This window comes from Brachyhypopomus gauderio, chromosome 1, assembly GCF_052324685.1.
Source record: "Brachyhypopomus gauderio isolate BG-103 chromosome 1, BGAUD_0.2, whole genome shotgun sequence".
Taxonomy (NCBI): domain Eukaryota; kingdom Metazoa; phylum Chordata; class Actinopteri; order Gymnotiformes; family Hypopomidae; genus Brachyhypopomus; species Brachyhypopomus gauderio.
Window position 1 is genome coordinate 18,018,245 of NC_135211.1, and position 24,079 is coordinate 18,042,323.

Here is a 24,079-nt window from a genome sequence, read left to right on the forward strand (position 1 = left end):
AAGTTATTTTATTGTGAGGTTTATCGTATGTTCAAGGTTTTAAGAATTTAGGTATTATTCTACTCACACACATACAAGAAACACAAACATGAAGATTTCATCTTTACATCATGTCTTTATACCTAAACCTCAGCATAATCCCCAGTTTTGTTTAGTGAAATATATGGTTTTCTTGAATCACGGAGCATATTTGCACCTTTATCCATAGCTAGTCATCATTTCTCAGCAACTTAAACTCCATTGTAACCATAGACATATGGGACATTAACATACACCTAAATATCAACACATACTGATAGTGGATCATTAATGCATGAAAAGAATATCAGAGGTCCTAATATGGAATCCTGTGGAACTCTGTCACCACAAACTTTAAATAATAATCTTTTTTGTAGATACAGGTTTGTGCATTCATGGAAAATGTTTAACTAACTTATAAAAATGTATTTACTGATCTACAGTGTCATCATCTTGTGCAGATCAGGAAATAACTATCCCAACCAGCCCCCTCATCCCATTCCAATTTTGCCTTGATAACTTCAAGGAAGTAACATGCTGTTTCAGATGAATGATTTCGTCTAAATCCGAACTGAAGGAGATGTAGCAGCCTTTCAGAGTCAAAACGTGCCATTAGCTGCTCAGCAAGGAGAATACTAGTTGGTCTGTGATTACTTACTTCCTGTCTATCAAATGATTTACGAACAGATGCTAGTAATGCAAGCTTCATCGTGCTATGGAATATGTTCTCCTGAATGGACCTGGTTATAATGTAAATCACTGTTACTTTATTTATTTATTTTATTTTGAGGAAAAAGTCCAAATATGTCCTTTGATTTAGTGTTTTGCACTGATGAGAATTCAATTGACATTTACTTCATTTACAGGCTTCAAATCAAATTAAATTAGCCATTTCAGTTTGTATATGAGTACTGATACCTTTTGCATCTTTAATAGTTCTTTAGCAACCCCTTTCTTAACTTCCATATTGTACCACTGAACCAACCTAGTTTTATGCTATTCTTATGAGCTTTTGCTTTTGGAAATGTAAATCACATTTGTTTAAGCACTGCCATTAAATCATCATAGGTGTGTTGGTAGTTTCTCTCATTATTTGATTCCATCTGGTTTGCTTTTTTTGTTTCAAGTCTTTCTGTAAGGTCTATGACACACATGTGGTCCCATCCAGTCTGTTTATGTCTACACCATGTCTTGATCTAGACATGTCTTACATAGCCATGACTCAATTATGTTTTCATTATATAGCCTGGTTGATTTGTAAAGATCAGTTTCATTGCAGTTTAAAGTTACAGACTTTGTTAAGTTAATCTTGTTGGACTTTGTACCATTTTAGTTAAACCATTTGGTTAAACCCTTTTAGTTTCTGTTTTGTGATTTTGCTTCCCATCATTTTAAGAACATTAAACACATCAATTAATATGAACACAGTTTTGCAGTTTGTGGTTGATAAATGCAGTGTAATTCTAAGTCAACACACTCCAATGTACTATTAGGATTTAGTGAATTGTTTACATTAGGTGCTTTCTAATGTATAGGGAACCCACCTTCTTTAATGTTGTAAATGTTTATTAACAGTATTTTAATGTTGCTTTGGCAATACTGTAAGTGAATATGGTCACACCAATGAAGCTCACAGAGAGACAGAGAGAGAGAGAGAGAGAGAGAGAGAGAGAGAGAGAGAGAGAGAGAGAGAGCGAGAGAGAGAGAGAGAGAGAGAGACAGAGAGAGAGACAGAGAGAGAGACAGAGAGAGGGAGAAAGAGAGAGGGGAAGAGAGAGAGGGGGCAAGAGAGAGAGACGGGGAGAGAGAGAGAGAGAGAGAGAGAGAGAGAGAGAGTAATCAAATGATGTAATCAAAAGGGACGAAAACACAACACTAATGGTGAAATCAAAGTGCACAAAGGAAATAGATTTTTAAAATTATTTCTAAAAACCAACATAAAATTCTCTGAAGTTGTGAAGTTGACCATGTTTGATCAGTAAATATTCATCAAATTCCCTCTGATTTGCAAAACAAACCTTGGGTCCTGCTTTTCCGCAGTTAATTTCACAAGGTGAAGTTTGGAGTGTGATTTCTGCTGAGGACCCATAGCAGCTAAATGGAAACCACTGCAGTATATAGCAAGGGTTATACTAACACAGTCTATAGAAGGGTTATACTCACACAGTCTATAGAAGGGTTATACTCACAGTCTATAGAAGGGTTATGTCCACACAGCTCATATGAAGGGTTAAACCCACACAGTCTATAGAAGGGTTAAACCCACACAGTCTATAGAAGGGTTATACCCACACAGTCTATAGAAGGGTTATACCCACACAGTCTATAGAAGGGTTATACCCACACAGTCTATAGAAGGGTTATACCCACACAGCTCATATGAAGGGTTATACCCACACAGCTCATATGAAGGGTTATACCTACACAGTCTATAGAAGGTTTATTCTAGAGGTGTGCCAAAAAATCGTGACCCAAGTGCCGGCTCGCAAGAGCAAGATGTTGTCAAATGTTGATACTTGTCAAATGTATTAGCGAGAAGGAAACGAGCACAGCGACCGACCCAGAACGAACAAACAAAACAGCACAGAAGACTCAACGCGCAAAAGAATAGAAACAAAAACCGTGAGGGCACGGAGTAAATAGAAAATACAACGCGTGGAAAATAACACTCAACCGCAGAGAGATGGGAGAAAGAAGCAAAATAACAACAGTAACTAAAAAACAGCGCGGATAAATGCAACGCGAAAACGAAACCAAGGACGCCAGCAGAAGTAACTGGCAAAATAAAACCCTTCCCAAAAATAAAGGCAAAACGGATAGGAAGAAATACAGGATTGGGAAAACTTGAGATGAGTCAGGAAGCGACACAGGAGATAGATACTCGAATAAGTACAGAGAAAGCATAACAGAGAGAGGTGGCGAGACACCATTAAACGAGAAGCAACCACAGAGAAAGCAGGGACCTGGCTGTGTACGGTTACGCCGGTGTAACTGCATCTGAGCCAGTCCTGAGAGCTTGCAAAATGAAGCTAAAGAATTTTGGTAACACAACAAAAAGCATTTTATTTTACCAAAGCACATAATTTTTGTTAATTAAAAGTGAAAGACACTTTATTTTCTGTATTTGTCATTCTGTCTTGCAAAGCAGACTGTAGTAGATCATGCAGATTTTATAGACTGAAGCAGAAATTTTGATAAACCAAATTGTTTTTTGAATCGAAAATAGTTTTGAATCGAAAATCGATTTTGAATCGAATCGTGGCCCCCAAAATCGGAATCGAATCGTGAGATAGTAAACGATTCCCACCCCTAGGTTATACCCACACAGTTCATATGAAGGGTTATACCCACACAGTTCACATGAAGGGTTATACCCACACAGTTCACATGAAGGGTTATACCCACACAGTTCATATGAAGGGTTATACCCACACAGTTCATATGAAGGGTTATACCCACACAGTTCATATGAAGGGTTATACACAGTCAATAGCATAACAGGTTTATTTTATTAAGACATTTAAACAGACGGGCAAAGGGCGATGAAAGAACAGCTAGCTGCTGAGAGTCTAGCCAAGTCCAGGTGTGCACAACCGAGTCTGGTGCAAACAAGGCACAAGGCAGGCAACTCAACCCCAAGGCAGAGCACTCAACCCCCATGCCAGCCCAGTCAAACTCAAAGCAGTCCATTCAAACTCAAAGCAGTCCAGTCAACCTCAATGGAGCTAGTCTCAAAGGCAGCAAAGCATTCTAACATCTCAGACTGTGTGCCAGTTTAATACAGTAGACCAGGAACACACCCCGAGTTAGTGGGTGGAGCAACTGCAGCACCCAAACCCCACCCTTAGTGGTTCTAGGCTTGACGGAATAGCAGTTGCCATTGTGTTAAAAGCAAATACACATTTCTGGCTGAAAGAAATATTACTAAATTTTTAAAGTAAATTGTGTCTGTAGATAGCATTAAGATATAAATAAATTTCTAACTTTTAAAACAGAGGATCAGCTGGCTTTAGATTTCCATGCATTCCTGATCAATTTTACAGCTGGTCTTTGTAAAACTAGAGTTTGGACACGCAGGCACGCACGCACGCACGCACACGCACACACACACACACACACACACACACACACACACACACACACACACACACACGTGCACGCTTCAGTAGCTGTCCCTCTGTCTGACCCCTGACCTCTTCCTCAAGCAGAATGGCTAGCTTTTCCCCACCACCTGCTCCTGGATCCATCACCATTTATTGCACTGCGTTAGTTAGGTAGAGTTAGTGAGGTAGAAGGTGGAGTTATAATGAGTGATGGTCACAGTCTCAGTAGCATGTTAATGGCACACCACTGGCCTGATACGTAACCTTGCAGAGGAGCTGACATGCACTCTAGTGTCCAGCCCCTGTGCAGTAACCACTCCACCCTCCACAGCCTCTGCAGGCACAGCCCGGAGCTCAGCACCCTGGCTGGGGAGGAGCTTACATCCACATCAGCTCACTGCAGGTCTGCAGCAGGTGGGGTGAATCAGCACATCATCTGGTTGAGCATCAGAGGAAGCTATTCAGCAGATGGGGGCAGTTCCCCTAGTTTTAACACTAATGAGCAGCCAGGATTAGGCCCAGAAAATGTGCACATGTGACAGTGATACTCTGAGCCATTTTAATGTATAGAGCACAGAAGGAATCATGCACCAGACATGTCCGTTCTCTCTCTCTCTCTCATTTTACTTTTGCATGTCCATTCCCCAGTTCTTTCTTTAAGCGTCAGAAGGATCAGGAGAGTGTGTGTGGTGAGTGTGTGTGTGGTGTGTGTTGCAGCTGTTAAGGCTCTGGACTGATCATCGACTGCTCAAGGTATACTCGCTCACATTTATAAATCGTTAGAAGCATAGGCAAAATGCAGACATGGACCAGAGATGGACCAGACATAAAGCTGCTTCATCAGACTCAACTGCAGCTCAGCTTGACCTGTGACCTTTTAAACACAACACTTTAATTGCTTCCATTTAAACATCAGACTACATATTAGAATATCACCAGGAGCTCAAAGCTATTAAACCCATCTCCCTCAGTTTGATTCTCTGGTCTCCGGTCAGTTTGACTCTGCTGCCAGTCCCACTTTGAGGCCCTTCATGTGCAGACTCAGGGGTCGGGAGGAAGCACACGAAAACACACCAATCCCAAAATAAACACACAAATCCCAAAATAAACGCATGAATCCCACAGTAAACGCATGAATCTTGCAGGAGTAATCCGGGCTGTTCTTGGTAAAGTGAAGCACACGAACTAAAGTGCATGATAAACTCTAATGTGAAGCCCAGCGTCTATACTTAGCGCAACACTGACTCTCTGAAATGGAGCAGAGACTCTGTATAATGAACCAGAGTGGAAAAAGTACACAGACTCAGTAAAGTGGAGCATACATTAAAGTACAGAATAGACTGAAGCGGACAAAACTCTCTGAATGTTAGAATGCATGCAGTCAACTGCCACAGATATAATGTGTTACATAAAGTGCAGCACAAACTTTAGAGTTAAAGTGGGACATGGGCTCTGTAGAATAAATAAAGCACCCACTGCAAAACGTGGAGTACATGAGGAGTGAAGTGGAGAACAGTGAGTGGAGGTGGAGCTCAGACTTGGTGGAGGCTTTGCATGGCTCTTGGTGTTGAGGCACAGCTGCCTCCGCTCAGCTCCAGGGTGGAGGAGGATGAGGAGGATGTGTGGGCCACAGAGACATTACACTCTTAACTACAAGTCAGGGAGCTGGAGGAGACTACAGCGGAGAGATGGGCTTACAGAGTGGCAGTGAGGGGAAGGGAAGCCTCTGTGTGTGTGTGTGTGTGTGTGTGTGTGTGTGTGTGTGTGTGTGTGTGTGTGTGTGTGTGTGCTGGGACACTGAGCCAAGTAACAGAATATGTTGGTTTAATGAGGGGAGTGGATTTGTGGGATAGCATTCACATGGAGGACACCTACTCTCTCCTTCATATATTCACTTTACCATAGACAGGTTGGCTTGTTCTGTCTCTCCCTCCTTCAAATTAACATACATGCGAGTGAGTGCGCTTGCATACACACACACACACACACACACACACACACACACACACACACACACACACACACACACACACACACACACACACACACACGTACATACACACACGTACATACACACAAGTACATACACACACTCTGTTTGACATGCGGCGTGTGTCACAGCAGGGGAAGAGGGCATAGCTTGCAGCTTGGGAGCAGTTTTAAATTCAGAGCAAATTACCCAGAGTGCATCTGTCCTTTCTGCCCCCTCCACAGCACGGCATCAGCTCCTGATACCCTGAGAGCTCTCATTATCCACCAGAGCTGCAGTGAGGGCAGACAGAAGAAGACAGGGGCCAGCAGATAGCCAGGGAGACCACTGACGAGACTGACTGGCTTCATGATGAGGAGGAAGAACACAATGACTGAGGAAGGTAAGCAGTGACCTGAGGGGACAGTGTGAACAGGACAGGATGTAGAGTGGGTCTGTGTTGTATCTCATCCAGCCAACCAGGGACGACCCTCACACAACCCTGCTAATACAGTGAGGGTTAAACTCATCAGAAAGTCTGAAATCAAACACAGCCATGACTCAATCATCTGCCATAAAGAAAAGAATAAACATCAAAGTTAGACAAAAAAGGAGAGCTATCGGTTTGCCTTGAAATGAACTTTTTGTGCAGCATATATTTCTTCCTCAGGACTCTCCCGATCATCAAGAGGAAAGCTTCCCTTAGTTACAAGCAGTGTTGCGAATAACGCCGTTAAAAATAACGGCGTTAGGTAACGGCGTCATTTTGTTAGTAACGGGATAATATAATTAATTACTTTTCCTGTCGTTACAACGCCGTTTACGTTACTGGTCATTAAAAGCGGTGCGTTACTATATATTGATATACTAACAGTAATGCGAGCGGACCGCTGCCCAGACTAGTGAGAAGTAACAGATCTCGATAGATCACGGTTCTCGGTGTAACACCTGTTAACTTAACAAGTCAGTAAGCGATTGGCTAAGGCAGCGTTATGGTAGCCAATCAGAGCCAGTGTTTTTACACACGTGCCGAAGCACGCGACACAAACGGAGAAGAGGCAGAAATGGCGAGTCAGGAGCAAGCCGAAGAAAAATTAGCATTTTCAAGGTGGCGATATAAACATTATTTAAGAAAATACTTGAAGTTCCTGAATGTCTACCAGACTGGGTATTTGAATTATTTAATTAAGAATAGAGGTTGTATTAAGTTTACTTCTGTTGTGAACAAACAGTTGTCTCAGATTGAGAGAATTTAATTTTATTTGATAGATGTAAATGCACTTTATATAGTGTAACTGTTTACTATTTTTTATTTTTTATTTTTTTTAACAAAGATTTGGGATTTTAAAGGATTTTATCCTGCACTGGTCTGTGGATGTGCAATAAATATCAAAAGTTAAACACCTTTCTAATCTACTCATTTCAACTGACTGTAAAAACTGCTTTTTCAAAAAAAAAATCCTTATTCATTGGCATATAACTTTTTTTTAACTGTAACGCAAATAGTTACTTTCTCTGGTAACGAGTTACTTTTATTATAGAGTAATTCAGTTACTAACTCAGTTACTTTTTTGAACAAGTAGTGAGTAACTATAACTAATTACTTTTTTAAAGTAACGTTCCCAACACTGGTTACAAGTCACCTACTTCCAGGTCCACAGCGATGATTCGGTACGATTCAGAATGATTCAGTATGTTGGGGTCTGAATACCAGGACTGACACAGAAATAGATTATACGTACAATACGGTGAACATTTTAATTAATTACACATTACACATAACTCCTCTGTCACATGAAACTGCCATCACAGCATTCTCAATGACCAAGAAAAACAAGCTTTGTAAAGTTCATATCAAGCTGGTTATAGTGTAGTGGACTATAGTCTCACAGACAGTGATCCAGTTGGTTAGAGTGTATGGACTATAGCAGGGGTGCCCACAGTTTTCAGCTTGCGAGCTACTTATAAGATGACCCAGTCAGAAAGATCTACCGGGGTGGCGGCGAACGTAATTTGTTGAGTGGATTGCAGATTGGCTACCGTGAATGTCAATCAAAATACAACCGTCAGTGCAGATGTGCGATTCATCTACTACTATTTTATGTGACGCGATCTACGCACATTCCTTCGCGATCGACCGACACTTCCTTCGCGATCGACCGGTCGATCGCGATCGACGTAATGAGCACCCCTGGACTATAGACTCACAGACAGTGATCCAGTTGGTTACATACACTCACCGGCCACTTTATTAGGTACACCTTGCTAGTACCAGTTTGGACCCACTTTTGCCTTAAGATCTGCCTTAATCCCTAGTGGCATAGATTTAACAAGGTACTGGAAACATTCCTCAGAGAGTCTGGTCCATATTGACATGATAACATCACGCAGTTGCTGCAGAATTGTCGGCTGCACATCCATGATGTGAATCTCCTGTTCCACCACATCCCAAAGGTGCTCTATTGGACTGAGATCTGGTGACTGTGGAGGCCATTTGAGTACAATGAACTCATTGTTGTGTTCAAGAAACCAGTCTGAGATGAGTCGCACTTTATGACATGACGCGTTATCCTGCTGGAAGTAGCCATCAGAAGATGAGTACACAGTGATCATAAAGGGATGGACATGGTCAGCAACAATACTCAATGCTCAATTGGTACTAATGGGCCCAAAGTGTGCCAGGAAAATGTCCCCCACACTATTGCACCACCACCACAAGCCTGAACTGTTGATACAAGGCAGGATGGATCCATGCTTCATGTTGTTGATGCTAAATTTTGAGCCTACCATCCGAGTGTCGCAGCAGAAATCGAGACTCATCAGACCAGGCAACGTTTTTCCAATCTTCTATTTGGAAAATAGTTGTGGCAGTTGTGGTGAGCCTGTGGTGAATTGAAGCCTCAGTTTCCTGTTCTTAGCTGACAGGACTGGCACCAGTGTAGTCTTCTGCTGCTGTATCCCGTCTGCCTCAAGGTACGATGTGTTGTGCGTTCAGAGATGCTCTTCTGCATGCCTCGGTTGTAACGACCCATCAACTCGAACCAGTCTGGCCATTCTCCTCTGACCTCTGGCATCAACAAGGCATTTGCGCCCACAGAACTGCCACTCACTGGATATTTTCTCATTTTCGGACTATTCTCTGTAAACCGGAGGAATGGTTGTGTGTGAAAATCCCAGTAGATCAGCAGTTTTTGAAAAACTCAGACCTTCCCGTCTGGCACCAACAACAATGTCACGTTCAAAGTCTCTTAAATCACCTTTCTTCCCTATTCTGATTCTTGGTTTGAACTGAGAAGCATGTAGGTTTGAAGCATGTAGGCTGTGTCTACATGCTTAAATGCATTGAATTGCTAACATGTAATTGGTTAATTTGACATTTGTTTTAATGAGCAGTTGGACAGGTGTACTGAGTGTATATACAGTAGGACCCCGGAACTCGACTCTAATTCATTCCGGAAGGAGCGTTGAGAAGCGATGCAGTAGAATTCCGATGCAGTCGAGTTCCCAATCAATTTTCCCCATAAAAAATAACTGAAAACGGATTAACCCGTTCTCAACCATCAAGTTGAATTCCAAGTCCGTCACACGATCGCCTTTTTCATACTTCTCTATGATGGCTTTTTTCAACTCTATTGTTCTTACCATTTTCCTCTTATCATTTTCTGCTTTTCTGTCATGTCTTTCTTGGGACCCATATTTTTTGTCTAAAACAGTACAAAAAACAACAAAAAATACAGCAAAAGCTTGGAGCACAGCCTCAAAATGGTTTAAAACCATTTGAACAACAACGCCAACTAGCGGCATGTGACCTAAGCATGAACTGTATTTTGTTTACAAAAGTCACACGAGTTGGGTCAGATTCCGAAGTTTTGTTCGAGCTCCAAGACAAAATTTTCTCGAAATTTTGCGTCAAACTTCGAATATGTCGAGTACTGAGGCGGTTGAGTTCCGGGGTTCTACTGTGTGTGTGTGTGTGTGTGTGTGTGTGTGTGTGTGTGTGTAATACTGTGCAGTAAGAAATGGCGAAAACAGATCAGAGTTCTTCTAGTAGTGTCGTGGAGACACAGGGATGTAGCAAAAGTTGTACACTATTAAACATCTACAATAAAGACCTCACAACAGAACTGGCGCAGCCTGACATTCCTGGCATAACATTGCATGATGCTGAAATCACATGCTTGCTCTATGCTAGTGACCTTCTGCTAATGTCACCCATAGAACAAGGCCTGCTGCAAGGCCAGTCACTCAGCAGTATGTCCAGACGTGAGTGTTACACAAGATCACAGGTCTACACAGATCTCAGGAAAACAGATCTCAGGAAAACACTGATCACTTGAGAACCTATAGAGAACAAAGATCAACATAGTAGTAAAATCAATTCTATTGTGTGGGTGTGAAATGGACCAAACACAGATCTGAATAACAAAAAAAAAACTGGCATAAAAAGCCAACTGAGAATAATTGTAGGGGTGCACAGCAATGTGTACAATAAAATGCAGAGCAGGACTGGGTCTTTACCCCCATACACCCACATATAAACACAGCAATACAATACAATCAAGCCACATTCAGTAATCTATCCTCTGATCAGGGTCCCTCCTCTAGTGCTGGCCCAACACTTCATTGGGCGTGGCATTCTAAACTCTTCCTCCAGAAACACTAGAACAGATATCGGTAAGATTAATCTGACCCAGGAACATGAATGGAAAACTAACAAAATATGAAATACATGACCACAATCTGGAAGTGATCAGAGGCAGATTGGATAAATTATAGAGAGAGAGAGAGAGAGAGAGAGAGAGAGAGAGAAGGACAACGTGAGAGTGTGTGAGAGAGAGACAGAGAGAGAAGGACAACGTGAGTGAGAGAGAGAGAGGATACATGAGATAGAGAGATAGAGAGAGAGAGATAAAGAGAGAGAGTGTGAGAGAGAGAGAGAGGAACTGCGGATTACTTGTATTCTCTTTAACCTACTGGGTGTGTGTGTGTGTGTGTTGGTGACGGGGGAATGCGAGTGTGTGCGGAGTGTAGTTTACACACGCAGGCGTGTGTGCGCACAAACACACGTCTCTGTGTGTACGCTATAGTCTTTCTGCTTTGATGGAGGCGCAGCAGGCTGGATTAAATGGCATTACGACGGCTTTTTACAGGAAACATTTCCCTTTGCAAATGTCAGCTGTCCAAATGTCAGCTAGTGACAGCCTCTCGGCACTAACACCGCACACACAATGGGTAGGTGGTGCACTCCACAACCCCGCCCTACATCACCACCCACTACCCTGCCCCATGTTCCACAACCCTGCTCCACCCTCTACTACCCTGGAGAATTCAACAGGACAAGAGACCCCACACTTACACCATCTTACACTATAGCACAGGTCACCCTTAAACACACACATACACACACACACACTCAGCGTTTGAAAACTCACCAATCACTTTCACAAAATAGGCATCTGCTTCAAAGTTGTTCTTGAGAGCGTGGATCTTAAAGTCCTGTTTCCCCTCTGTTCGGCTCAGCACGATCATATCCAAAATCCCCTGCAGATGGGAAGCCAGAACTCAGTTTCCCATAATGCATAAGCACTTTTTACAGCTCCATCTCAAATACACCTCAGTGTCCTTTGTCCTATATCATTGCAGGCCATCAGACAAGCGGCCCAGGAAGAGAGTGATGTGGTGGGAGACACAAGACAACAGTGAGGGGGACTTGTGCACCAGCAGGCAGGAGCTCCTGGACAACGCCCCGTCCTGCCATGCAGAAACACAGGGACGCTGAGAGGAACAGGACTGGAGGATGCATCACCAGGAGCACAGGAAGAGAGGGGTCAGGGGTCAGGGGGAAGATGAATGAAGAGAGGGATGAAGAGTGGAGGAAGGTGAGGGAGTCAGAGGACTTTTAAAACCCAGTCTCACTGTCTCTCACACACGTGCACACAACACACGCTCATGCACACGCACACACACACGCACAACATGTATGAACCTAAGATTCATGCCAATGTAAACCAGGATCAGGGCAGAACCAGAATCACACAAACTGCGAACACACAAAGACACAGAGCTGAGCTGCAGGGCAGAGAGGAGCGCAGCTGCTGTCCCACACCAGATAACTGGGGTCTTGACACAGAAGATGCAGGTAACAGCAGACCACGAACGCCAGAGAGGTGAAGGTAGAGGGAGTGTGTGTGTGTGTGTGTGTGTGTGTGTGCCATCCACTAGAAATATTAATCACCAGGACACTCAATGACATCAGCTACCAGCCAAGGACAATAAGGACAGATAAAAGACTCCCGCGTGCACATACGCATGTACATCCTCACACACACATTCAACATGTTACATTCGCTGCACACATAAGGCCATCAAGAACGAAAAACTCATTTGTGTGTGTGTGTGTGCATGTTCAAGTGTGTGATTGATCTGATAACTGATCACACCCATCAAAGAGGAGCATGAACTTAGATGAGATAATAATGAACAGCACCCAGTTAAAGGTCTCAACAGCAGGCCAGATTAATCAGTCTCCCACACTCCTGCTTACAAAACAAGTCCATTGCACACACCTCACTCCTCCCCCACTGTGCATTGGCCACACCCCCAACACCTCACTCCTCCCTCACTGTGCCTTGGCCACGCCCCCAAACAGTCTGCCACCTCCTCCCTCCCTGTGTCGTCATCTCCTTTCACAGAAAGTGCAAAGTGCTCTTCAACAAGAACAAACAGGCCTGTCCACTCCCCCTCCCACAGCCATTAATCAAGAGGACCTTTAGAGAGGAGGAGGAGGACCTTAAACGCAGGAGAGATTGAGAGTGTGGGTTGAGAGGGGGTAGAGGAGGGAGAGGAGGTGTATTGGGTGGTGTAGTGTAGGAGAGGTGTCATGTGATGGTGGTGTGGGGTATTGGGTGGTGTAGTGTAGGAGATGATTGAGATGAGAGCAGGCTGATCTCAGAACAGTAGTGGACATATCCGACTGGTTCGTTGAGTGTGGGTCAACACAGGGTGAGAACCATTACAGCCTGGGAAAATCAGATAAGGACCACGATACAGCGCAGAGGTCTCAGTTTTCATTAACAAGAGAGAGACAGACAGGGAGAGAGAGAGAGAGAGAGAGAGAGAGAGAGAGAGAGAGATGGAGGTCACTCACGTCCTCGTAGATGTCAAAGAAGGTGGCGACAGCAGCCCTGGGGATGGCGCTGAGGTCCGACTGGTCCCAGTGGACACGGAACATGCGTCCAACACCGGTGCAGCTGGCGTTACTGCACGGCACGTTCTCCATGAGGAACGCCTGCACCTGCTCACTGCACAGGGGGGCGGGGAAGGGGCGGGGCAGAGATCGGCCACTTTAATTTGCTACTACTGCTCCTGTTATTTCATCATCAAACTAAATCTGGCTGTGATTGGATCTGACACTTAATGTATTCACAGTAGCACTTCCTTCATTTTTCATGATGCTTGGGTTAAACTGTAACTACATATTCTTCCAGCAGAGCTTCTGAGGGAGAAGTATGTGCAGGGTGGAGAGGGTTAGGGTGGAGAGGGCAAGGGTGGAGAGGGCAAAGGTGGAGAGGGTTAGGGTGGAGAGGGTTAGGGTGGAGAGGGCAAGGGTGGAGAGGGTTAGGGTGGAGAGGGCAAGGGTGGAGAGGGTTAGGGTGGAGAGGGCAAGGGTGGAGAGGGTTAGGGTGGAGAGGGTTAGGGTGAAGAGGGCAAGGGTGGAGAGGGTTAGGGTGGAGAGGGCTAGGGTGGAGAGGGTTAGGGTGGAGAGGGCTAGGGTGGAGAGGGCTAGGGTGGAGAGGGCTAGGGTGGAGAGGGCTAGGGTGGAGAGGGCAAAGGTGGAGAGGGTTAGGGTGGAGAGGGCAAAGGTGGAGAGGGTTAGGGTGGAGAGGGCAAAGGTGGAGAGGGTTAGGGTGGAGAGGGCAAAGGTGGAGAGGGTTAGGGTGGAGAGGGCAAAGGTGGAGAGGGTTAGGGTGGAGAGGGTTAGGGTGGAGAGGGTTAGGCTGGAGAGGGCAAAGGTGGAGAGGGTTAGGGTGGAGAGGGCAAAGGTGGAGAGGGCAAAGGTGGAGAGGGTTAGGGTGGAGAGGGTTAGGGTGGAGAGAGGGGGGTGGAGAGGGGACGATGATCCACACAGCTGGGCAGAGCAAGCGTCCATTCTCGGTCTGTTAGATGACAACTTTACTACACACATTTACTCTGAACTAATACACACATTCTCTAAGACTTCGGTTCACACATTAATCAAATGCAAACGCAGGCACATATGCAAACATGCACGCACACACACACACACCCACACACACACGCATACACACACACATGCATACACACACACACACACATGAACAAATGCACAAATGAATGGTGTTCAGTGAGCTTGTTCATATTGAGGCTGTGAAGCTGAGCCTAGCTAGAACAGCCACCTAGTGCTGCTCACCAGACGACGAGAGAGAAGGAGGGGGGGGGGGGGGGGGGGGTTTAGTATGCAGTACGTCTCTTCAGCCCAACTTACATTATCAAACAAGTAAACAACCAGCCAAATGATCACAGGTCTAAAGTTCATAGCAAGAACATTTCTCTCACAAAGAGAAACATTTATTGCTCCATGTTTGAGTTGCATTAGTGATGCAGTCTGGGTGGCTGGCAGACACTCTGAGTCTAGTGTCCCCACACAGACATGTAGACACTCGGAGTCTAGTGTCCCCACACAGACATGTAGACACTCGGAGTCTAGCGTCCCCACACAGACGTGCACACACTCGGAGTCTAGTGTCCCCACACAGACGTGCACACACTCGGAGTCTAGCGTCCCCACACAGACGTGCACACACTCGGAGTCTAGCGTCCCCACACAGACGTGCACACACTCGGAGTCTAGCGTCCCCACACAGGCATGTGGACACTTGTCTCCACCAGACTCAACAGCAGGGTGGAGACATGGTCTTTTCATCTTCTGTCTGTTCCGTCTGCTCGTCCCTCCCAGCATGTCTCGGTCTCCCAGTCCCTCTGTGTGTGGTGTGTGTTTCTGCATGTTTGTGTATGTTGTGTTGGTCAAAAACAGGAAAAGAATTATAGTGATACATAGCATATGTTGGCATGAGCAGAGTGTGTGCGTGTGTGTGTGTGTGTGTGTGTGTGTGTGCGTGCGTGCGTGCGTGCGCGTGTGTGTGCGCACACGTAGGTGTGTGTATGGGGGAATGAGCAGTAAACAGTGGAGCTGGTTGATTGTCAGGCTCCACACGGCAGCAAGAGACTACAGAGAGTAGAACACAGAGGAAAAACATCAACCCCGCAGACACACTCCCACACACACACACACACACACACACACACACACACACACACACACACACACACACACACACACACACGTCACTATACACACACACGTCACTACACACACACACACACACACACACACACACAACCATACATACTCACACAGCACTGTACACACACTCATACACACATCATTACACACACACACACACGCACCACTATACACACACACACAAACACACACATCACTATACACACACACACACACACATCACTATACACACACACACACACACACACACACACACACACACACACACACACACACATCACTATACACACACACACACAACCATACATACTCCCACAGCACTGTACATACATCACTACACACACACACACACACAAAGAAACCCTCCCCACACACCCACAGTGCTGTACCACACACGTACAGAGACACACAACCTTTGTATGTGCCTGACAGGTGTGAGTATCTGCGCAACCTCGTGAAGAAACCAGGCTGACACAGGCCTGGGGTTCAGCCTCCACCCTCTACCCTCCACCCTGCTCCTCCACCCTGCTCCTCCACCCTCATCCACCCTGCTCCTCCACCCTCATTACACCCTGCTCCTCCACCCTCTACCCTGCTCCTCCACCCTCTACCCTGCTCCTCCACCCTCTACCCTGCTCCTCCACCCTCATTACACCCTGCTCCTCCACCCTCTACCCTGCTCCTCCACCCTCATCCACCCTGCTCCTCCACCCTCTACCCTGCTCCTCCACCCTCATCCACCCTGCTCCTCCACCCTCTACCCTGCTCCTCCACCCTCATCCACCCTGCTCCTCCACCCTCATTACACCCTGCTCCTCCACCCTCTACCCTGCTCCTCCACCCTCATCCACCCTGCTCCTCCACCCTCATCCACCCGGCTCCTCCACCCTCATCCACCCTGATCCTCCACCCTCCACCTGGCTCCTCCACCCTCTACCCTGCTCCTCCACCCTCATCCTCCTTGCTCTCTATGCTCTTCTGAGCACAGCCTCAGGTGCATTACTGTTCTCTCTCTCTATAAAGTCTCTTCCCCTCAGCCTCTCTCTCCCTCCCAGTCTCTCTCTCTCCACGTGTCTCTCCTTCCCAGTTTCTCTCATTTCTCCATCTCTGCCTCTTTCTTCCCCTCAGCCTTTCTGTCATTAATTTCCTCTCCTCTCGCCCCTCTCCCTCTCCCTCTTCCCTCCTCATCTCTCTCTCTCTCTCTCTCTCTCTCTCTCTCTCTCTCTCTCTCTCTCTCCGTTCCTCTCTCTTTCTCTCTCACTCCATTGCCAATAGGAGCATGGCTGGTGTTCTGGTTTGTGTAACAAAAAATCCACACTCCTCCTTCTGGTAAGCTGTTCAGTGATACCCAGCATGTGCAATGTGGGAACTGTATAGAACAGAAGAGAGAGAGAGCGAGAGAGAGAGAGAGAGAGAGAGAGAGAATGAGAGAGAGAGAGATTGGGTGGGGAGAGAATATGGTAGAGATGTAGAGGGGTAGAGGGCTAGACGTGTAGAGAGGTAGAGGTGTAGAGAGGTAGAGATCTAGACGTGTAGAGGTGTAGAGAGGTGAAGGCGTAGAGGTAGAGCTGGGCGATATGGCCCTCCAAAAAAATCTTCGATTAATTTTTTTTTAATCCGATTTTCGATTTTAATAGATTTATTTTCCTCTACTAAAAAACTACAGATGATAAAGGAATGGTAAAAAAAAGTTTTAATTTATTTTTCACTTAAATTTCCCCTTTGGGGTTAAAGTGCAAGCAGAAACAAATTGTAAACAAGTGAGAACATTCAGTAACTTTTAGAAGGTTTTCTCCAACATACTTTAAGCATTGACACAATGCAACCTCAAACTTAAAATAAATAAATAAAACACACCCTCAAAAAATAAATAGATATAAATAATTTGGTGCCCTTTAATAAAATGGAAAACAAATACAATTGAACAATTCTTGCATGTTGTACTGACAGTCACGCTGTCTACATTCTGATTAAGAACAGGGCTCCCCTCACTTTAGCCTAAATTCCAGCACTTTTCAAACCTGAAACACAATGTAACATTAAAATTCGTCAGGTAAATGTTCCTTCCACTGTTTCTTTATACTACCACAGTTTATACTTTATACTACAATAGTTGCCAGGTTCGCGTTTTCACGCCAAATTGGGCTTGTTTGGAAAATCCAGCCGCGGGTAAAAATTATGGGGTCGCGGGGTGCGGTTTTTTGGTCTACTTTTGAGTTGGGCTACCGCAGGAGTTACAAGTCAACACTAATAATGGATCGCGATATAATACTTAATTTGTCTCCATTTTACACACTCGCGAGGTGCCCGGAGCCGCGCGCTACGGTCACTCGCGAAAGTATAATCCATTGAAGCGGGTTCGGTGACCGAGGCAGAAACTGCTTAATCCAAAATATCCCGCGGAGGGAAACTTTATTGACAGCGCAACTGAATAGCACTCTTCGCTCTCTCCCTCTATCGGTTTCAAACACCTTACAGCGAGGACTTGTTTGGTCTACATCTGACGCCGCAAAACCGAACCAACTCCAGATCACGGAGCTAGTTGCTCTTTTCTTGGACACAAGTTCCGCCGTCATGTTTGTGTGTGTGTGTTTTGAGGGTGGATGGGTGGGAGGTGCTAAACTCACTGAACTACGGGAGCCCACAGTGCAGCGTCGGTGGTGAAAATTAAATCTCAGAAAATCGATTTTCTTAAAAACACATCGTCCTTAACTGTAAATTCGAATTAATAGATAATATCGATTAATCGCCCAGCTCTACGTAGAGGTAGACGTGTAGAGGTGGAGGTCTAGAGAGGTGGAGGTGTAGAGAGGTGTAGAGAGGTGGTGGAGGTGTAGAGAGGTGGAGGTGTAGAGAGGTGTAGAGAGGTGGAGGTGTAGAGAGGTGGTGGAGGTGTAGAGAGGTGTAGGAGGTGTAGAGAGGTGGTGGAGGTGTAGAGAGGTGGAGGTGTAGAGAGGTAGAGGTGTAGAGGTGGAGGTGTAGAGAGGTGGTAGAGGTGTAGAGAGGTGGTGGAGGTGTAGAGAGGTGTAGGAGGTGTAGAGAGGTGGTGGAGGTGTAGAGAGGTGGAGGTGTAGAGAGGTGGAGGTGTAGAGGTGGAGGTGTAGAGGTGGAGGTGTAGAGAGGTGGTGGAGGTGTAGAAAGGTGGTGGAGGTGTAGAGAGGTGGTGGAGGTGTAGAGAGGTAGAGGTGTAGAAGTGGAGGTGTAGAGGTGGAGGTGTAGAGAGGTGGTGGAGGTGTAGAAAGGTGGTGGAGGTGTAGAGAGGTGGTGGAGCTGTAGAGAGGTGGTGGAGCTGTAGAGAGGTGTAGAGAGGTGGAGGTGTAGAGAGGTAGAGGTGTAGAGATGACTGAAGGTTTAGAGATGACTGAAGGTTCATGGATTACAGAGTGACCGATTCAGAGAATGTGCAGCACTAGTAAAGATGTGCTACTGCTCTGCTAAACACCTCAAATACAGCCGTCATCAGTGTGTGCGTGTGTGTGTGTGTGTGTGAGACACTATAGCCATGTTAAGGGACACTCAATCATGTCTAAGAAGGCCCACGTCATCACTATAGGTGATGGATGTGAGTGGAGGAAGCAGATGTTGACCAGCTGCTGTGGTACCCCACGCTGCTGGAACCAGGAGACACCCGTCTACCATCACGGCTGCTCTATGATCGCTCTGCACACTCCTGAACCTGCACCTTCATATGTGCTTCAAGCTCCTCTCCAGAAGAGCCACGGTCTCTCATCTACCTCCTGTGATGCCACTGTGGAGGTAGGATGGCTGAACATCTCCGAGCTGACATCCTGTCACAGCACCATGTGATGATGTCATCGCCACTACAGTCAAATAAAAGCGCAAGTCGGTGTAGAGGAGACGTTCCTTCAACACAACCATTAGGTGGTCTGATATCGCTTAGCAACAGAGAAACAGGCACCTGAATCACTGGCTAAGCATGTGCAGAGACAAGTGCACGCACCCACACACACACACACACACACACACACACACACACACACACACACACACACACACACACACACACACACACACCACACACACACACACACACACACACACACACAGACACCCACACACACACACACGTGCAAGCACACAGGCAGGCGCATGCACACACAAGACAATTCCTTACGTGCTGTCATACCATGCGTATGGGCATTCACGCATACACTATGGGCAAACACACACACTCACATACACACATACACACACACAGAGTTTCAACTCATTCAACTAAACTGAATTAAACCCCAGGGGCTTATGTGGCCTCTGTCGGTTGGAAGTTTCACGGATTGTCCTATCAGAATGAATCTATCCGCTGATGTGTTTCAGGTGTGTGTGAGGTTTTGAAACACTGGTATGATCTGGCTGGGACTGCCCGAGGCAGGAGCGACTCTGAGCTTTGATGATGATGAGGATGATGGCGATGATGATGATCATGCATGAGGCAAGTGCAGGGCAGGTGAGCAGCAGGATAAGGCTGTGTGTGTGTGTGTGTGTGTGTGTGTGTATATTAAAAATTGCCCCCCATGTATTAAAAATCTGTTCTTCTCTTTTGCTCTCTCACTCTGACTGTGTGTGTGAATTGAAAACCTGCGCCTCTGTGTGTGTAAATTCAGAAAAAAACATGCTCCTGTGTGTGTGTGTGTGTGTACTGAATACCTGAGCCTCTGTGTGTGTAAATTAAGAAAAAAAAACATGCTCCTCTGTGTGTGTGTGTGTGTGTGTGTGTGTGTGTGTGTGTGTGTGTGTGTGTGTACTGAAGACCTGCTCCTCTGTGTGTGAGAGAAAGATGGCGTGATTGGAAGGAGAGTGAGTGTGTATGGGAGAATTCAATATCTGCTGCTCTATATGAGCGTGTGTTCATGTGTGGCAAAATATGCATGGATTTGAGAGTGTGACAAAACACAGCTGACTCTGCAACTGTGTGTGTGTGTGTGTGTGTGTGTGTGTGTGTGTGTGTATACTGTGTCCTTCCTTCTGCCCTAGCAGGACTGATCATCCCAACCCCTCATAAAACACTGTCACGCCTATTAAATGAATATCCTGACGCAGTAAAGTAGAGCATCTGATGGCATTCCATTAGACGTCCATTAAGGCAGCGTGAGGCTGTGAGTGAACTCTCCCCTCCAACCTCTTCAGTACGCTGCTGCTTCAGAGCCCACAGGGGCCATGTGATGACTCATCTCCTCCTTCCTCTCTCTCCTGTGTGTGTGTGTGTGTGTGTGTGGGGACCCCTGCAGCTGGAGCAGGGAAACCCCGGGAACCTCTCTCTAAACTGATTTTTTTAAATCAAGCATTTTAAAGAAGAAACACTGCACAGAATCCAAATCTTTTTTTTGTGGTAAACTCTTCTCTTTTCTGAAGTGCTCACATTCAGGGGTTTGAAAGCAGGCTTGCTCCTCCTTGCATGTTAATGTGTATCACGACGTCCCCGAATGGGGGACAGGAGGCGGTCCTAAAGAGAGGAGGCGGTCCTAAAGCCAGGTTTGCATACATGTCAAATGGCCATCAAGCCGAAATCTTCAAGCTCCAAGCTCTACACCCCATAGAGTGGAAAACAAAACAACTAGTGATGTCCACTGAGGAAGAGGAGGAGCTGGAGGAGGAAGATGGCTGTGTACCAGGACTGGGCTGGAGGGGGAAGATGGCTGTGTACCAGGACTGGGCTGGAGGGGGAAGATGGCTGTGTACCAGGACTGGGCTGGAGGGGGAAGATGGCTGTGTACCAGGACTGGGCTGCCAACAGCCTGGGCAGCCTGAGCCTGGAGTAGACACCACAGTGCTGTGGACAGAGGGCACAGGCAGAGAGGCTGGCACAGCACAGAGGTGATTAGTGGAGGAGACAGGTCAGAGGGAAAGAGGAGGAGAACGAGAGAGAGAGAGAGAGAGAGAGAGGAGAGAGAGAGAGAGAGAGAGAGAGAGAGAGAGAGAGAGAGAGAGAGAGAGAGAGAGATGGAACCTCGCCAGGGGATCAGAGCAGCTGTCTCTCTCTCTCTCCAGTTCTTGGCTGAGCAACAACACACCTGCTGATCCACAAGATGTGTCTCTACTGGCAGACTGACTCCATCTTAGTCTCGTTTCCAACGGTACCCAACACTACCTAATAGTACCTAACTCTACTCAACACCTCTCAATGCTACCAAACACTACCTAATAGTACCTAACTCTACTCAACACCTCTCAATGCTACCCAACACTACCTAATAGTACCTAACTCTACTCAACACCTCTCAATGCTACCCAACACTACCTAATAGTACCTAACTCTACTCAACACCTCTCAATGCTACCCAACACTACCTAATAGTACCTAACTCTACTCAACACCTCTCAATGCTACCAAACACTACCTAATAGTACCTAACTCTACTCAACACCTCTCAATGCTACCCAACACTACCTAATAGTACCTAACTCTACTCAACACCTCTCAATGCTACCCAACACTACCTAATAGTACCTAACTCTACTCAACACCTCTCAATGCTACCCAACACTACCTAATAGTACCTAACTCTACTCAACACCTCTCAATGCTACCAAACACTACCTAATAGTACCTAACTCTACTCAACACCTCTCAATGCTACCAAACACTACCTAATAGTACCTAACTCTACTCAACACCTCTCAATGCTACCAAACACTACCTAATAGTACCTAACTCTACTCAACACCTCTCAATGCTACCCAACACTACCTAATAGTACCTAACTCTACTCAACACCTCTCAATGCTACCAAACACTACCTAATAGTACCTAACTCTACTCAACACCTCTCAATGCTACCAAACACTACCTAATAGTACCTAACTCTACTCAACACCTCTCAATGCTACCAAACACTACCTAATAGTACCTAACTCTACTCAACACCTCTCAATGCTACCAAACACTACCTAATAGTACCTAACTCTACTCAACACCTCTCAATGCTACCCAACACCGCCTAATAGTACCCAACACTACCTAATAGTACCTAACTCTACTCAACACCTCTCAATGCTACCCAACACCGCCTAATAGTACCCAACACTACCCATCACCTCTCAATGCTACCAAACACTACCTAATAGTACCTAACTCTACTCAACACCTCTCAATGCTACCAAACACTACCTAATAGTACCTAACTCTACTCAACACCTCTCAATGCTACCAAACACTACCTAATAGTACCTAACTCTACTCAACACCTCTCAATGCTACCCAACACTACCTAATAGTACCTAACTCTACTCAACACCTCTCAATGCTACCCAACACCGCCTAATAGTACCCAACACTACCCATCACCTCTCAATGCTACCCAACACTACCTAATAGTACCCAACACTACCCATCACCTCTCAATGCTACCAAACACTACCTAATAGTACCTAACTCTACTCAACACCTCTCAATGCTACCCAACACTACCTAATAGTACCTAACTCTACTCAACACCTCTCAATGCTACCAAACACTACCTAATAGTACCTAACTCTACTCAACACCTCTCAATGCTACCAAACACTGCCTAATAGTACCTAACTCTACTCAACACCTCTCAATGCTACCCAACACCGCCTAATAGTACCCAACACTACCCATCACCTCTCAATGCTACCCAACACTACCTAATAGTACCTAACTCTACTCAACACCTCTCAATGCTACCCAACACCGCCTAATAGTACCCAACACTACCCATCACCTCTCAATGCTACCCAACACTGCCTAATAGTACCTAACTCTACTCAACACCTCTCAATGCTACCCAACACCGCCTAATAGTACCCAACACTACCCATCACCTCTCAATGCTACCAAACACCGCCTAATAGTACCTAACTCTACTCAACACCTCTCAATGCTACCAAACACTACCTAATAGTACCTAACTCTACTCAACACCTCTCAATGCTACCCAACACTGCCTAATAGTACCCAACACAGTGAGATGAGAGGAAAGTAGAGGAAATATTTAAAAGAGGAGAATCAAGGGAGAGAGGGAAGGAGAGATGGGTGAGGGGAGGAGAGAGGGGTGAGGGGAGGAGAGAGGAGGTGAGGGGAGGAGAGGAGGGAGGGGAGGGGAGGAGAGGAGGGAGGGGAGGAGAGAGGGGTGAGGGGAGGAGAGGAGGGAGGGGAGGAGAGGAGGGAGGGGAGGAGAGGAGGGAGGGGTGAGGGGAGGAGGGAGGGGTGAGGGGAGGAGAGAGGGGTGAGGGGAGGAGAGAGGAGGAGAGAGGGGTGAGGGGAGGAGAGAGGGGTGAGGGGAGGAGAGAGGGGTGAGGGGAGGAGAGAGGAGGAGAGAGGGGTGAGGGGAGGAGAGAGGGGTGAGGGGAGGAGAGAGGGGTGAGGGGAGGAAAGGAGGGAGGGGTGAGGGGAGGAGAGAGGAGGTGAGGGGAGGAGAGGAGGGAGGGGTGAGGGGAGGAGAGGAGGGAGGGGAGGAGAGGAGGGAGGGGAGGAGAGGAGGGAGGGGTGAGGGGAGGAGGGAGGGGTGAGGGGAGGAGAGAGGGGTAGGGGGAGGAGAGATGGGTGAGGGGAGGAGAGAGGGGTGAGGGGAGGAGAGAGGGGTGAGGTGAGGAGAGAGGGGTGAGGTGAGGGGAGATGGGTGAGGTGAGGAGAGAGGGGTGAGGGGAGGAGAGAGGGGTGAGGGGTCTAGAGATGGGTGAGGG

General features: G+C 46.4%; 1 protein-coding gene across 1 annotated transcript in view; it reads right to left on the reverse strand.

Moving 5' to 3' along the window:
- Positions 1–24,079, reverse strand: part of itfg1 (integrin alpha FG-GAP repeat containing 1) — a 123,594-nt gene that overhangs the window by 27,275 nt on the left and 72,240 nt on the right. The window contains exons 11-12 of the mRNA XM_077000440.1: positions 13,238–13,391; positions 11,523–11,631 (exon numbers count right to left, since the gene is read on the reverse strand). Of these exons, the coding sequence (XP_076856555.1) occupies positions 11,523–11,631; positions 13,238–13,391 (263 nt within the window). The remainder of the gene's footprint in view (positions 1–11,522; positions 11,632–13,237; positions 13,392–24,079) is intronic.